The sequence below is a fragment of the Ammodytes marinus genome (assembly GCF_949987685.1).
Source record: "Ammodytes marinus genome assembly, chromosome: 4".
Taxonomy (NCBI): domain Eukaryota; kingdom Metazoa; phylum Chordata; class Actinopteri; order Uranoscopiformes; family Ammodytidae; genus Ammodytes; species Ammodytes marinus.
In genome coordinates, this window is record NC_137233.1 from 11923449 (window position 1) to 11940902 (window position 17454).

At 41.4% G+C, this 17454-nt stretch overlaps 1 protein-coding gene across 1 annotated transcript; it reads right to left on the reverse strand.

The window, feature by feature from the left end:
- Nucleotides 1-10: 10 nt before the first annotated feature.
- Nucleotides 11-10645, reverse strand: LOC307249283 (protein-arginine deiminase type-2-like; the record flags this gene model as incomplete). Its single annotated transcript, XM_080025932.1, has 16 exons — nt 11-1052; nt 1480-1632; nt 1794-1873; nt 1971-2064; nt 2233-2380; nt 3600-3751; nt 3988-4095; nt 4258-4369; nt 4498-4601; nt 4860-5053; nt 5232-5378; nt 5832-5949; nt 6418-6479; nt 6806-6875; nt 7284-7455; nt 10554-10645. 16 exons carry the CDS (start codon nt 10643-10645, stop codon nt 819-821), a joined length of 2040 nt encoding a protein of 679 aa, XP_079882058.1. The 3' UTR covers nt 11-818.
- Nucleotides 10646-17454: the final 6809 nt, after the last annotated feature.

The window sequence follows — 17454 nt, forward strand, 5'->3', positions numbered from 1 at the left end:
GTACATATCGGACTGAAGCAGGCGTGAGCTTTATTGTTCATAGTGCAGTAATGAGAGCATTTACAGTTTGTTAAAGTACAAAAAGGTTTAAGACACTGGACCAATAGCAAAACGGCCGACAAATCACAGGAAAACTTTTTGCATTTGACTTAAGATCAAAATCATGTAGATACAAACAACACATTTGTGTATGACAGCCTTTGAAACTGATTCATCAAGATAGGATTTTAAAATGATTCTCCTCTGGACTTTTGAAATGCTTGAGTAGGTGAAGTACGCCCTCTTGTGGCCTATTCTGGCACATCACTACGTGGTACTATTCATCATACTGTGCTTGCACTGTACGCCAAGAGTTTGTCCGAAGTACCAGATTGGGAGTGAATCTTCTATGTGCTCAATTCAAATGATTGTATTCCTGTTCTTGTCAACGGTCTGCTTAAGCCCTTGTTGAAATGACTTGTAAATATGGCTCTTCATCCTTTTTGTAAATAAAGCCAACACAAAAGTTTAATAAAGATGAAATGCATAAAATAGATCCCAGACCCCTGGGTGGTCCTTATTCCTGCATACATGCTGATGGTTACTATGCATGCATTTTTTTTTTATATAAGACATGCATTATTTGGGGAACAAGTGGCATGTTTTCTTTAAGTATAGATAAAGAAATTAAGCACTTTGTAATGTCTAAAGACATAGCGGCAATGTAAGGCTTTGACATGAAATATCTTAAGGTGCTATTGTTTTCTTAAACAATCTATTTTGTGTAAACTTGCCTCACTTTATTTTAACCCTTCTCCATCCAGCGCTCAGTTTTCCATTCACATCTCCAGTTTCCACCACTTGAATTTAAATGGTTGCCTGCGGACATTGGAGCCACAGTGCACCTCTCCCAGCATTTTGTGGTAGGAGGCGAAGTCGTCGATGAAGGTGCAGCTGAGTCCGAGCACCCCCATCAGGGAGCACATCTCAGCCTCCAGGGCACAGCGGCCATTCACCCTGGGGCCAAAGGGCTTCGGGATGCCAAGCCTTTTCCCCAAGACAATCATGTTCACCTGGAAACAGCACGTGAAAGATCATAAAGGAAGACGGTATGAGTGCTTTCAGCTACTAGATGAACCTGATGTCCAATGTCGAATTGATGAGCGTTTTAAAAGGTGGAGTCAGCGATTTTGGTTTGCAGAACGCTTGTTGTCAAAATCACTTTTTGTGAAAATCAGTGAATCCTTATAGGGCTGTGACCTGTACATACTTTGTGTGCACTGAAAAACATAATCCAGTACTTATACACAGCCGAGGTGCTGTAAATGGGTATGTTAACAAAAGGGGCCCACCGAGCTACGTAACCGTTTACAGAAAATAGGAAAACGGATAGGTGGCGGATCTAGAAGTGATATTGTCAACAAACATTCTGCCAAATCGTTGACTCTACCTTTTTAAGCCTCACACATGATCACAGCTAAGAAATAGGTGGGAACACACCATGTCGGGGTAGAAGGCCACGGCTCTGACTACTTTGGCATCTTTATCTAAGGCATCTGTGTCTAACTTGAAGAGGATTGGCAGGTCGATGATGTCCTCTTCGTCCAGACCCAGCTCTCTCTTCAGTACATCCCTGTTCCAGTCAATGCAGCCCTACACAAAAGAGTGACCATCAATCACACACTATCCAATACACAAGTTTTAAAACGCATAATGGCCCATAACATTAGTATCTCAATGTTAGAAAGTGCTTTTATAGAGTGCAGATTACATAAAGTCCCATTTTATATTTTGATTTCTACAGTACCACTAACCTGCACATAGTCATTTTGACTTTTGAAATCGTCATCTTGAAGTATTTCATCCACTGTTATCGTCTCTTGATTTGGCACACCTTTTTTGGACGCATTTTACAAAGTGAGTGTTATATAATCATATTTGTAGATTAAAGTAGATTTCCACGCGTAATGTTATCAAAGACTGGCCTATACCGTCAAACAGTTTGGCTTGTCCGTGTCCATCCTTCTGTAAGCGTCTGAATAGTTTGAAGCCTGCGTCTGGGCTGGCCAGCAGCAGCCGAAAGCCCTTGCGTGTGGAAACAAAAGAGTCAAAGATAACACCGGCTGTCTAGGATCCTGAGAGTTTATACAGTTCACAGCATTATGTCAGTATCCACCAATAGCAGCTAGACCAGGATATTTGAGTTTAGCCGTTTGAAGTGCTTTCTGTTTTAAAAAAAAGGGGAATATTCACCTTTCTGTCAGGCGCAGGGACAAAGGTCATGAATTCATCTATGTGTCCGACAACGAGCCAGTCAGAGAATAAGGCAATGGGCTCCTGCACCTTCTGAGCCCACAGAAAGTCCTGAACTACTTGGGTCATGTTCCGTCCTTGAGTTGTCCTTAAACAAGGAGAGAGATGCAAGTACACGTTAACAAGTCTCCTACCACATGTTCTGTTTTCAGTGTCACGAAGACGGCGCTCTTATTACCAACTTGGCTAGATCACCGTAGTAACCTAGGCTTCAAGTCTAACCTGCTCTCAGGAGGTTTTGTTCAGGGTTTGGGATGGATTGAAATCGTCCCTAAAAAAGCGCCACTATTTTATGTATCAACATTTTTTTAAATTTCGTGAAACTGACAATATTCTCAATGAGAATGGCCTAGCTTCTCACTGAAGGAACAGGTTATTATGAGCCAACTTGTTTACTACTTTAACAAACAAAGCTGTTAAATGACTGTTAAGCATTGCGCTGCAGGTTCTTGCCGCAGGAACCAACATGAATTCAGTTGTTGATGCAGAAAATCTTGAACACTGTATGCAGCGCTATTCACAAAATTGTTCTTGCTTTCAATGAACTACTAAACGTGTGTAATGTTACCCGACCGAACTTTGCACACCCACTGGCAATACAATATGCCTTGTATCAAATCACATGTTACAAAATGACATCCCTATTGGCTATTGTTTATCAGCAGGACATTTTATTGGATATGAAATTATAAGCTATAATTCCTTCAGATCCTTTCCAATAAAGGTGGAGTTGATCACACCCACATACCAACACTGGAGCCTCAGGCTCAGGGGACAATGGGGGGGATTTTTTGAATTCTTTCACAGCATCAATGTTCAGATAAACTAGTTGGGACTCATTAATAAATAAAGACATTGCTGAAGGTTCACTAAAACTGCTGCACGGTAGACTTTACACAAGGGAAAATAAATATTTACAAACAGCACAGACCTTGTCATTCATTACTATATTGGTATTTATCGCAGATAATATTCCATCAATAAAATGAAAACTTTGATGTGGCCAAAAAAGAAAGTGATTCCCATTTATCTTTCATTATTGAACAGTGTCAGACCTGAATACAATTCCTGAGTAGGCCTATAGGGTTCAGATCTGCTGAATCAAATTTAAGAGTTCTGCAATGGGCAGCTGTCTCTCTGAGATTAACATAGCAATGTTCTGACAGTATTCCTCCTCTGCCTTATTTGCAGAAGAAGTGTCTTCACAGTACAGCCCTCGTGTGTGTTCATCTTATGGAGAGATGCTCATACATTAATCATTGATAGTCTTCATAAGTCAGGGACTTCTAGGTCTGTTACAAACGTACGTGGGGAAGGCCACTCCGATGAGGATTCTCCCCAGAGGATAGTTTTTCCCATTCACACTGACAGGAGGGCTAACCTCCAGGTTACCGAATGAGTCCAGGCTGCCTACATCTTCTCTCTCGGGCACCCTCGTCACGTAGCCAAAGTCTCCACCCTGAACACATGAATGGGGTTAAAGATCCGCTCCAGACTTGTTTCAAGACATGAAATCTCTGTGTCAGTGTATGTGCATGAAGTTATTAGTGTACTGAACCACAATTGACTTCCAAACTAGTTGTGATGTAGCACAATCCTGCTCATCACATTAAAAACATCCCCCCTATAAATAGATTAATGAAACATGTCAATTCACCCAACACTTGATTTCAGGAGAATGTGTCTGTCTCTCACCAGAAGCTCTTTGTATGGGAAATCCTTGAGGCCCCTATCTCGAGGGGAATCCAGAACAACAGGAAAGCGGTGATGAGGTGAGTCGATGTAGCCAAACTCAATCTCATCCTGAAAAATTGTTTATATGACTTACTCTAACCAGGCTTTTATCAATAACAACCAAAATTACTTAACTGATGTGTAAAAAAAAAATAAAAAATTATTGTAATTTTGTATCACTTCTGTGGAAGTATTTTGTGTGAATTAAAAAAATATTCATAGTTTTCATGCCTGCATCCAGCGATCTCCTCTGTTCATATTCTCAAAGCAAGTCCTCAGCTTGAGCCCGCTCTTCGCAACAAGGTCCTTCATCTCTTTAAGGAACTGGTAGTTATCAGATGTGCTGACAAGGAAACCACAGACACAGAAGAGGTTTTCATTAAGCAATATTTTAGAATTTATCTTTATCTGTAACATGCTGTTGACTCATATTGTCACCACCATTGTTTCCATTCACCAGTCAGCTCTTACCTGCAGACAAACACCTCTGCAGGCTCCAGGGTGTTGGGTGTCATGATCCATGGTGCCACTCTGAACACCACTGTGTCTGTGAAAATGGGCGTCTCAGGGAGACCCTGTGGAAACATGAGACAGGCTTCTGAGTGCTGCTGGCTGCTACCAAAAAGTGGTAAAATTGGTGTTTAAACAGACCTCTAATAAAGCTTTTTTGTCATTCTATATTATCATTATTATTTCTTTTTACAATTTCATCTCAGTTGTACATACATTATTGTGTAAAAAGAGGATTACACAACATAAAGAGCACATGGTAGGAGACGAAAAACCCATTTTCTTTTTTTGTAAAATTGTGGGTGCCATGTTCCAAATCGTACCTCGCAAATGGGCTCCAACAGACTGAGGTTGACTCTGACGAGCCCATCGAAGTCCTTGTCAGGGAAATGGAGGCCCTCCACGTAACAATTCATCTGGGCCTCTCCTCCGAGGTAAGGCACCTCCTCGGACAGGACCTTACTGCTCAGAACCAGTGGATAGTCCCTCACAAAGTAATCAAAGAAGGAATGCTTTGCTGTAGATGAGAACAACGTAAACAAGGTTCAATTACCGAGGTGAATGCGGAAATGCGAAAAACAATAGTTTCAAGTGGTTTAACAGAGATCAAAGCAGCACAGGGCTGAGTGACATGCATGTATGCATCGTATGCTATGTGGAAGTTCCCCCCCCCCCTCGGCTTTACTCACGCGTACCATTATTGGCCCCTCCAGGGTTTTTGGCCCTGAAGACTCGGACTCTCTCGGCGTGGCCCTGGGAGATGTGCATGGTCAGCTTGTAGCCTTCAGGGAGCTTGGCGGGACCCTTGGTCCGCAGCACCATGAGAGACATGTCCTTCAGATCTGTGCATCCACAAAGAATTATTGTTAATGCTGTTCATGTGTATCAGTCAACCCTAGATACCATGGATTTTTCACATGTAACGGATACATATGTGTGTATATGTGTGAGAGTTACTTTTTTTTCCTTTTGTGTTTATTACTGAAACTGAACACCACTGTCAATGTGTGGTAATTGTTATGATAGCTATAGAGGACACAAGCACACATAATGGGGAGCTATTTCCTTATCATCATGTCCTGAATATCAAATTTCAGCTCTACCTGTTTGTCTTCTGGAAAGGTTAACGTCAACAACCCGCCCTCTACACTTACCGTATCAACACTTTAATCTGCTGACTTTGCAAAGGCAAACATGAGTCTACTTATAATGTTGACATACAGCACATGGAAAAGCAAATGGTACAGAGGGAAAGAAGGGAGTTAATTGGTGAATGACAAGCTGTACTATTCTACCTGATACGTTGGATACAAACGCTTGCTCGGTGTCTGGTCTCTTCCAGTAGGTCTGCTCTGTGTCACAGTTGACCAATAGGATCGCTCCGTGACCTTTAGGACCCCATTTCCAGGATCCCTAGTTTCAACAAATCAAAACCTGAATTAACTTTATTTGCTTGTACGATGGTACAGGCATTTTTGTGAAGCAGCTTAGACGTTGAGTTCCTATGTAATTGTACATGAATCAAATTAATATAGAAACATAACCAAAATTATAAAGTTAAATTAGGTGAAGCACAACACTGTGGCAAGACAAACTTGTATGGTCTCAGACTACAGCCTGGTTAGGTTTATACAGAGAAATGATCTTACACACAGTAAGATGACTTAAAAACATAATGCAAAAACATTTTAAACTGATCAATATACAGCAGTATATTCATACTTTTATAAATGTAGTTTATTCCATAAAGAGACAATCCTATTCAGTGTGTTACACTTGGCATGTCATTGTTTATCAGAAAATGAAAAGAAGAGAAGAGAAAATATTTTCATAGGTGTCAGTCTTTGCACTACCATCTGAAACTGACACATTGTGTCTCACCTTATTAGGGTTGTTTTTCTCCACAACACCGTCTCTGTCTGCGTCCACATCAAGAGAGATCTCTGTGAGACGGACACATTTAGTTTGGTTTTGAAATATTGCTGATAGTAGTTCATGTACACCTATTGTTTTTCAAAAGACTTTGGATATACATTTGTATAGGACAATTGCTATTTGTGTGAATAGACTGGTTATGCAGATGTAGCCCGTTTCGGGTTATACTGTATATGGGTCATGTTTGGCTTTTGATGTGCATTTAAACACACCACTAATGCTCTGTTGATATCTGTCTGGTAAATAACAAGAAATGTTGAAGAGATCATTGTTTGTTACAAATCTTCTTTTTTCGTAAGTAAAATATTGGTGTTTTTTTTGTGATTTAACTTACCAACACCTGTCAGGTGCAGAACTGCTATCCCCAAGACTTCTCTATTCTCCGCATAATACCTGACAGTCAGCTTATAAAACAAAGACACAAGTCACCTATAGGTACACAACAACATTTGACAATTGTGGAAATCTGAAAATTATTGCATTGTACACAGTGCAGCAAAAAACCCTCTTGAGCTCTTTTCAATATGGAACTCTTGTATGAAAAGTGATAAATCATTTATTAAGAAAAGCAGGAGAAACGCTTCAAGGAGGGTGAGTTTGACTTTAATATATTTCTTCTAAATCCTAAACCTGTCACAATGGCTGAAGGCTCAGCTTGCTCATTGTATTCCTGGAAACTGGAAGCATGTTCGTCACTGTGGGTTTCTAAGTAAGTTTATTTATTGAAGCTGTTGTCTCAGCACATATTGAAATGAGGAAATATGACTTGCTACTTTGTGTCATCAGTGTCATGCACTTCTCTCATACTTTACCTTGCTATCATTTTCAGATTGACTGGCACTCCTCATGCTGATGAGTAGCACCGAGTTATCATTGATAGGGATGGGGGAGAGATGGGACTTGGACTCAGGCGGCGGGCTGATGTTGTAGTAAACATTGGATGTGCACTTCACAGAGAAGAACTTGGAGCTAGGAGGGGCACTCCTGTGGACAGCACAAACAGCAACTGCATGTTAGGGCTTTACTTGCACTGCTTACACAACAACACAAATAATATACTGTATTTCACTGGTGTGACGGCAGCTATACTGTATTGCAATAAACAAATGAGACCTAGTAGCTCTGACGTATGGTAGTAGCACATGCTCATATTACATGACAGGCTGAAGTAGCAGCTGTAGTCACGATACAGAAAGTCAGACTATTTTGTATTGCGTGGAAGAAGACAGCAAGGCACCAAAGGTGTTTTAAACACTGTTATTAAGGATGATGCAAACTCACACACATTCATGATGAAACATGACATGATTATGCAAAATAGAAACTGCAGAAAAAAAACTGAATTAGGATTACGTGGTACAATTTCCACCACGCTCTAACTTGCAGAGGCTGGAAGACATTTACTTGAGCCCCTATATGTCCCCTGGTAACTCTGGAATTTGGAACGTGTTATGGTGTGACTGCATGTGAAGACATGCCTATAGTCAGACACTAAACACTATCTCTTGATCTCAGGTTTCATATAGTCAGCTGGAAGGCCTGCTCTGTGCCGGACTACTCTGGAGCCCCTAGAGTTGGTTGGGAGAAAGATGTTGCACTAGGGCGATGACCTGACAACCTATATTGACTTCCCTCTGTGCCGGGATAGGAGACTCCTACAGTCAGTGGCAATGGACTATGCACATTTTCATGTGCATAGTCCATTTTCATCTTTCATTAACGTTTGAGTTTTGATTTTGCTGTTATTTTGATACTACAATTAATACAATTTATGTAATGTTGTTTTATCAGCTGTTGCAGATACATCACATTAGGATGGGATTTCCTAACGGCCGGATTACACAGGCGGAATGATAACAACCTGTTCACATGAAAGGCCACTTTCAAATGATATCAGACTTTATTTTGGTGATTAGCAATTATTAGTAATAAAGCAACTTTGACTGTAGCTGCCAAACAGCATTTGTTGAAGCAGGACTCTGCAGGACACTGCAATGTTTTTGAATTTTTTTTCCCTAAATAAAGCATTTTAACATTCTATATATCGAGATAGGGCTGGTTGGCAAAGATATGATTTCCTATAATACATTTTATTTTGTACATTATAACCCATGTTTGTATAGCCAAGACTTTAACCTTTCATTTTCTGCTGGTTGGAATATTCTAACATAATGGCAGAGAATTATGTCAGACAGGGATAATTGGTAGGAGAGGTGCCAAACAACCCCTGTCTCCCCTACACCAGGGGTTCTCAACCTTCTGCAAGCTGGGCCCCCCCAAAGCTGGGTCATTGCAGTTGGGCCCCCCCACCGACCCTGACAACCCCCCCCCCCTCCCCACACACACACACACACACCACCCTACACAGATAGATAGATAGATAGATAGATAGATAGATAGATAGATAGATAGATAGATAGATAGATAGATAGATAGATAGATAGATAGATAGATAGATAGATAGATAGATAGATAGATAGATAGATAGATAGATAGATAGATAGATAGATAGATAATCTATTATTGTTATTATCACAAGGGCTAGGCCAGTGGCGCACCTTTGAGTTGAACATTGGGTTTAGGGTTGGGGTCCGGAAATTTCTTATATTTTAACGTTAAATTCTGGTGCACTTTAAAAGCTAATTATGAGATTGTATCAATGAGACACTGAGGAAATGTTTTTTTTTTTAAATCTCCTTAGAAGAGAAGAAAATAGTAGCCTAAATAGAACATACACAGAATAAATTCTACAATAGGTATACCTGTTATGAAAAAGCTTCACAAAACAAAGTCTATGATCAATGGGAAACACTGCTGTCTGACAACCCAGTTCAGAGAATGTTTCAACTATTGAGTCTTGGATTTGGAAAGTGGCCAGATTTAGCTCAAAATGCTACCTGCGATTAATGTGCTGTGCAGCCTGAACGCGGAGTTGTGTGTGTCTCAGTGGCGATTCCAGGAAATTTTGACTGGGGGTGGCCAAGGTGGGCCACAGAGCTAGAGTGGGGTGGCCATCGCACCCCTGAATGAATAGCATGTGATATGCTGTACAACCAATTCAAAGATGATTTATAATCCCAAATGCCCAGATCATGTTAGTATCCATTGTAATGTTTGTCAGAAAACTAAACCCCTGAAGGGGGGTCTGGGGGCATCCCCCCCAGAAGATTTTTTTGTGTTTTTAACATGTAATCTAAGCATTCTGGTGCATTCTGGCGAAGATAATAAAGGAAAAAGTCAATATTTATTTCAGTTCAGATGAATAGTAAAATTAGCAAGACAACATAACTTGCTAGCAGCCAGATGCCTAACAACTGGACAGAGGGACGGATGACAACTAGCTTTTGACCAAATATCTTGCTAAAAAAATAAACCTTTATTTATGAAATTCTGCCCTAAGAACATGTTACACTTGCTAACTACAAACTTAAATTTTTTTATTCAGATTTCAAAAATCTGCTGGGACACGTGCCCATACACATGCATGGGTGGCACGCATGTCACAAGCACACTTATGCTGTTTTCAAGACCTTTGCTGACCAGAGACCAGTTCTAGTGGCCACAGTCCTACCATTAATTCAGTACTTGAAAATTGCAAACTGATCTCATATCAGTGGATTGGAGTGTTTGTGTGATGAACTTGGCAACTACCTATCAAAAAAAGTTAAGAAAGAAAAAAAATACATATAATCTCTGAACTAGGATACATATCAGAAAAAAAATTGAAATTACAAAAAAAAAAAAAAAAAAATTAAGATTATTATTATTTTTTTTTCCATCCCCCTCGCGCCCCACCGGTTGAGAACCACTGCCCTACACAATAGATTGTCTAGTCACTAATATCTACAAAACAGCAGCAACAGAATAAAATATTTAAAGAAGGGAATGTGCATAACAATATAATCAAATAGCCTATCTTCAGAATAAAATGCAGTATGAAATAGTAAATTCCCCAACATTTGTCCAAGATTTGCAACACAAATCCATATGAATGCTGTGTGTGTGTGTGTGTGTGTGTGTGTGTGTGCGTGTGTGTGTGTGTGTGTGTAGGCTATATTGTGAATGGGAGAATACGAGCCTACCTGTTCAGATTCACATTGAGCTCCGAACCGACCACGCATACCACGCTGATAGTTCTGCCATAATCTACTCGGAGAGTCCGGGGATGAATCATGGCTGCACTGTGTTAAGCAGTCAGGCTGCGATCGATCCGCTAACAAGGGACACAGATGAGTGACTGGTCCCGTTCTCTGCTGGGGCCGAACAAGCGTTTATGAAAGCTGCAGGTACAAAAAGTTTAAGCCTCTGTGAGCGCTGATTGGTCAGCCAAACCAACCTCCCCACCCATCTATTTTCCCTTCTCCCTTTTCTTCTCTCTCATCTCTCTGTTTAATCTATGGACCTATAAAGAAAGGTTTAATCCGCCCTCCCTGTATCGCATTAGCTCATTTGTATAGCCTACATTTATTTAGAAAAAAGATTCGCAGAACTGTGACAGGAAAAAACAATCTCTATATTACAGTATTATTATAGCAACGCACGCATGCGCATTCGTGGAAATGGGGTAGGCCTACGTGTGTCCAAGGCAGCATGCTACTATTGCAATTATAATATTCCAAACATTTTCAAACTAACGGCTTGCCAAATGCTGCAGCGTGCAGAAAAAGTAGGTGAGCCTTCAGTGAATGTTATGCTTTAGGGGTAGGACTTATCTGTGGTAGCCTGTATAACGGGGATGTAAGCCAGTTAATAACTTGAGACAGGAGAGACAACATCTATTGAAGCATGTATTTGCAGGCTATTTGTCAGTAAATGAAGCACCCTGGGTGAAATTCCTTCAGCAAAAGGCTGCGTGCCTTTACAGCTCCAGTAACCCATATCTATCTATCTATAGGCTATCTATCTATCTATCTATCTATCTATCTATCTATCTATCTATCTAAGCACTGGCTTAGTACTTGGTGGAGAAACCCTTGTTGGCAAGTACAGATGTCAGACGTGTCTTGTAGTTGATGACCAGGTTTGCACACAGCTCAGAAGGATATTTGGACCACTCCTCTTTGCAGATCCTCTCCTAATCTTTAAGGTTTTGAGGCTGTCACTTGAGCTTCAGTTCCCTCCCCGATCTATTGGATTAAGGTCCGTAGACTGGCTAGGCCACTCCATGACCTTAATGTGCTTCTTCTTGAGCCACTCCCTTGTAGCCTTTGCTGTATTTTTAGGGTCATTGACATGCTGGAAGACCCATCCATGACCCATTTGTACAGACCTGGCTGAGAGAAAGAGGTTGTCACCTAGTATTTCATGGTGCATGGCCCCATCCATATTTCCTTTGATGCAGTGAAGTCCACCTGTCCCCTTAGCAGAGAAAGACCCCCAAAGCATAATGCTTCAACCTCCATGCTTGACTTTGGGGATGGTGTTCTTGTTGTCATAGTCAGAATTCCTCTTCCTCCAAGCATGGCGAGTCACTATGATACTAAAGAACTTGATTTTGTTCTAATCTGACCACATCACCTTCTCCCAAGCATTCTGAGTCGTTCAGGTGCTTATTGGCAAACTTCAGATGGTTCTGTACATGTCCCTTCTTAAGCAGGGGGACCTTACGGGCACTACAGGATGTCAATCCATTACGGCAGTGGTTCTCAATTGTTTTCTGTCATGCCCCCCCTAGGGGACAGACATTTTTTCGCGCCCCCCCCCCCCCCCCCCTAAATTGAAATACTATTGAGAACCTGCTAATATTTATTTATTTATCTGTACAAAACCACTGTATGAGTTTCTGGCACGAGCATTCTGCATACATTCACCTTATTATCAAATTAGATAACAAAAATTAGCTGAGATAACTTCTGCAGCAAAACAATTCAAAGTTCAGTTTATTAGCTCAATTTGTAACATTTAAACAAGACTGCTCAGTCTGTGTGAATCTCAGGACAGAGAAACAAGAGCAAATGATTCACTGAGGTTTGCATTTCATTCAAAACATTTTTAAACTGTAAACATAGTTAAGGTGGTGTTTTTTTATTATTATAGGCCAATAGGCCTTCTGTGATGCGATAACTAATAATCCATTAATGTTATTATTAGTCTACTTGCTTGATTTCTTTTTAAATAGCCTACAGAGACACTTGGAGACACATGTGGACATTTATTTACTGCAAATCGCGGCCTTTCGCACGGATATGACAATACACAAGCACACATCACGCATGCTAGCACTTTTAGTCAGTTGGAAATCAAGGCAGCCCGCGCCCCCCCTGACAACTCACGGCGCCCCCCCAGGGGGGCGCGCCCCACCATTTGAGAAGCACTGTGTTAGTACTTGGTGGAGAAACCCTTGTTGGCAAGTACAGATGTCAGACGTGTCTTGTAGTTGATGACCAGGTTTGCACACAGCTCAGAAGGATATTTGGACCACTCCTCTTTGCAGATCCTCTCCTAATCTTTAAGGTTGTGAGGCTGTCACTTGAGCTTCAGTTCCCTCCCCGATCTATTGGATTAAGGTCCGTAGACTGGCTAGGCCACTCCATGACCTTAATGTGCTTCTTCTTGAGCCACTCCCTTGTAGCCTTTGCTGTATTTTTAGGGTCATTGACATGCTGGAAGACCCATCCATGACCCATTTTTACAGACCTGGCTGAGAGAAAGAGGTTGTCACCTAGTATTTCATGGTGCATGGCCCCATCCATATTTCCTTTGATGCAGTGAAGTCCACCTGTCCCCTTAGCAGAGAAAGACCCCCAAAGCATAATGCTTCAACCTCCATGCTTGACTTTGGGGATGGTGTTCTTGTTGTCATAGTCAGAATTCCTCTTCCTCCAAGCATGGCGAGTCACTATGATACTAAAGAACTTGATTTTGTTCTAATCTGACCACATCACCTTCTCCCAAGCATTCTGAGTCGTTCAGGTGCTTATTGGCAAACTTCAGATGGTTCTGTACATGTCCCTTCTTAAGCAGGGGGACCTTACGGGCACTACAGGATGTCAATCCATTACGGCAGTGGTTCTCAATTGTTTTCTGTCATGCCCCCCCTAGGGGACAGACATTTTTTCGCGCCCCCCCCCCCCCCCTAAATTGAAATACTATTGAGAACCTGCTAATATTTATTTATTTATCTGTACAAAACCACTGTATGAGTTTCTGGCACGAGCATTCTGCATACATTCACCTTATTATCAAATTAGATAACAAAAATTAGCTGAGATAACTTCTGCAGCAAAACAATTCAAAGTTCAGTTTATTAGCTCAATTTGTAACATTTAAACAAGACTGCTCAGTCTGTGTGATTCTCAGGACAGAGAAACAAGAGCAAATGATTCACTGAGGTTTGCATTTCATTCAAAACATATTTAAACTGTAAACATAGTTAAGGTGGTGTTTTTTTATTATTATAGGCCAATAGGCCTTCTGTGATGCGATAACCAATAATACATTAATGTTATTATTGGTCTACTTGCTTGATTTCTTTTTAAATAGCCTACAGAGACACTTGGAGACACATGTGGACATTTATTTACTGCAAATCGCGGCCTTTCGCACGGATATGACAATACACAAGCACACATCACGCTTGCTAGCACTTTTAGTCAGTTGGAAATCAAGGCAGCCCGCGCCCCCCCTGACAACTCACGGCGCCCCCCCAGGGGGGCGCGCCCCACCATTTGAGAAGCACTGTGTTAGTACTTGGTGGAGAAACCCTTGTTGGCAAGTACAGATGTCAGACGTGTCTTGTAGTTGATGACCAGGTTTGCACACAGCTCAGAAGGATATTTGGACCACTCCTCTTTGCAGATCCTCTCCTAATCTTTAAGGTTTTGAGGCTGTCACTTGAGCTTCAGTTCCCTCCCCGATCTATTGGATTAAGGTCCGTAGACTGGCTAGGCCACTCCATGACCTTAATGTGCTTCTTCTTGAGCCACTCCCTTGTAGCCTTTGCTGTATTTTTAGGGTCATTGACATGCTGGAAGACCCATCCATGACCCATTTGTACAGACCTGGCTGAGAGAAAGAGGTTGTCACCTAGTATTTCATGGTGCATGGCCCCATCCATATTTCCTTTGATGCAGTGAAGTCCACCTGTCCCCTTAGTAGAGAAACACCCCCAAAGCATAATGCTTCAACCTCCATGCTTGACTTTGGGGATGGTGTTCTTGTTGTCATAGTCAGAATTCCTCTTCCTCCAAGCATGGCGAGTCACTATGATACTAAATAACTTGATTTTGTTCTAATCTGACCACATCACCTTCTCCCAAGCATTCTGAGTCGTTCAGGTGCTTATTGGCAAACTTCAGATGGTTCTGTACATGTCCCTTCTTAAGCAGGGGGACCTTACGGGCACTACAGGATTTCAATCCATTACGGCAGTGGTTCTCAATTATTTTCTGCCATCCTCGCAGGGACAGACATTTTTTCGCGCCCCCCCCTCCCCTAAATTTAAATACTATTGAGAACCTTCTAATATTTATTTATTTATCCGTACAAAACCACTGTATGAGTTTCTGGCACAAGCATTCTGCATATGTTACCGGTCCCAAGTGGCCGGGACAGAGGTAGCAAAAGGATTTTGAGATCGGACTTTTCTTCATTCCCTGAAAAGCAGGTAGAAGAAAGCACAGGAATGAAGCAACGAAGCTTTGCTTTCACTTTCCGAAATCCGTCTCTTTAATTCACAATCATCACAAACATCACATATATCACATATAAATTAGGGCTGTCAAGCGATTAAAAAAATTAATCTAATTAATTACAGGCTCTGTGATTAATTAATCTAAATTAATCGCATACTTTTATGACGCTTTTATACCTGTTTATAAACGGCTGTATAGCCTGCTACAGTTTGTTTCTCTCTCTCTCTCTCTCTCACTCTCTCTCTCTCGCTCTCGCTCTCTCACTCTCTCTCTCTCGCTCTCCGTCTCTCGTAACTTCTGTCTCCACAACAGACAGCGCTGCACTGCCACAGATGCTTATGACGATTCATTCACCATCATCGTACTCATAGGCGCACATACACACACACACACACACGCACATACACACACACACACACACACACACACGTTTACGCGGACGACGAGACAGCTAGCAAACAAAATTGAGACACGGGGAGAAAGATTGAGAGATACTGTTTTGAACCTAGCCTACATTGTTGCACCCACTAAATCAATAATGCACAGACACTGGCTGCGGAGAATAAAGTAAGATGTCTTCCTACCTTCATGCTTATTAAACCGTCTATAGAGCCCTCGGCCCCCTGCTTCTCTCTTTACTTTTCTCCCTTTCACCCGCGCGGGCTGTGTCTGCTTCAGGTGCAGCTCGGTGCAGCTACGCACCACTTTTGCACTGGGTCAAAGGGCATTATAGAAGTGCGATTAATCTGCGTTAATTTTTTTAATCGCGTTAATTTTTCTGTGATTAATTAATCGAAATTAACGCATTAATTTGACAGCCCTAATATAAATATAAACTCTTCCCTGGCTAAAGTGCAAGTACAAATGTCAATTGTCCCTTAATAGGTTCCTTGTTAAAAATAAAACATCAAAAAGTGCAATAAAAAGTGAGGCTCACATATTTTGTTTCTCTCCACTCTTAGTTCACATTACCATAAATACACAACTCTTATTACAATTCATATCAAAATACACACTCCTTTTGTCAAAATTCACCTTAAGTTGTGCCTGTTTTCAGTTTATAGGCTGGTTATTTTTAAAGCTATCTCACATAGTGCAATTTAATACAGTTTTGTTCCTATATAATAAATAAAATGTCAAACCTAAATATACTTTGGCTTTACACCACAATAACACTTGTCATTCAAAAGACTGTTCTCCTATTTAAGACATAAAACAACACTTAGGGAATTAACATTAAACCACTGTCTGAACTACAATGGTTGATAGGTCTGTCTAACTGACAGGCTAAGCCTATAGCTATAACACATCATATAAACACTTTTCTTATACTCTAAAATATCCTATCATAACGTCATAAACCTCTTAATCACATGTAATATATTCTTAAAGCGGACCTATGATGCTTTTTGACTTTTATGACCTATAAACATTGTTATGATGATTCAGAGTCATGCTTAACCATACTAAATTATCAAATAATGACTTACATGCATTTCGACGTATTCCCTGCTGACCGTCTGGGGTGTCTGTGCAGAGCACTAAACACTATTCTAGCCAGTCGAGAAGTCACGTGTTCAAAGCGGTCTACCCTTCCGTAACTTTGTGACGTCGCATGTAACTTTGTGAAGTCACCACGCGGATGTTTCCATGTATGGTAATGCTGTCACTTCCCTGTTCGCGTCTGCCTCGCGCTTCCCGCCACTGAAAGTGTTCCGGAAGGAAGGTAACCAATCACAACGGAGTGGGGTTTGCAGGAGGGGGGAGGGGAGCGGAGATGGCCGATCGAAGGCTGTGTCTTGATTCAGGGGTTGCGGTCTTGGAACCGGCCTCGTAGGCTGCATTTGAAGACCGATTGCGTCATAGCGGCGCGCAAAGGCTGTCCCATTTGCAAGGCTCCTTGCAAGGCTCCTCATATGCGGTCGTGAAATGCAGCCTTCGTTTCACGGTTTTGAAGCAGTTTTGAAGGCTGCATCAGATGTATCCTTCGTGGCCCAACATATCCCAAGATTCATTGCGTTTTTTTCAGAGATTGCATAAAATAAAATAAAAAATAACAAAACAGCAACGTGTTGCTCCATCTTCTTAACTTTTATCTTCCTTTCTTTTTTTCTTGTACTTTTTTTTCTTTTCGTCTGGTAGGCAACTTCTTTTTCTTTTTTCCTCCGCTGACAGGGCTGTCTCCGTTGGCAGCAATCAGGGTTGCTAGGCAGCACAGGAGCGGCGAGTCGTCACGCAAGGTAACGGCTTGTTACGTAAACCGGAAATGCTCGTAAACGGAGACCTGCGGAGACCGTCTCGTTTAACAAGGCTCGTTGGCCTTAAAACCGGCCTTAAAATCGGCCTTCAT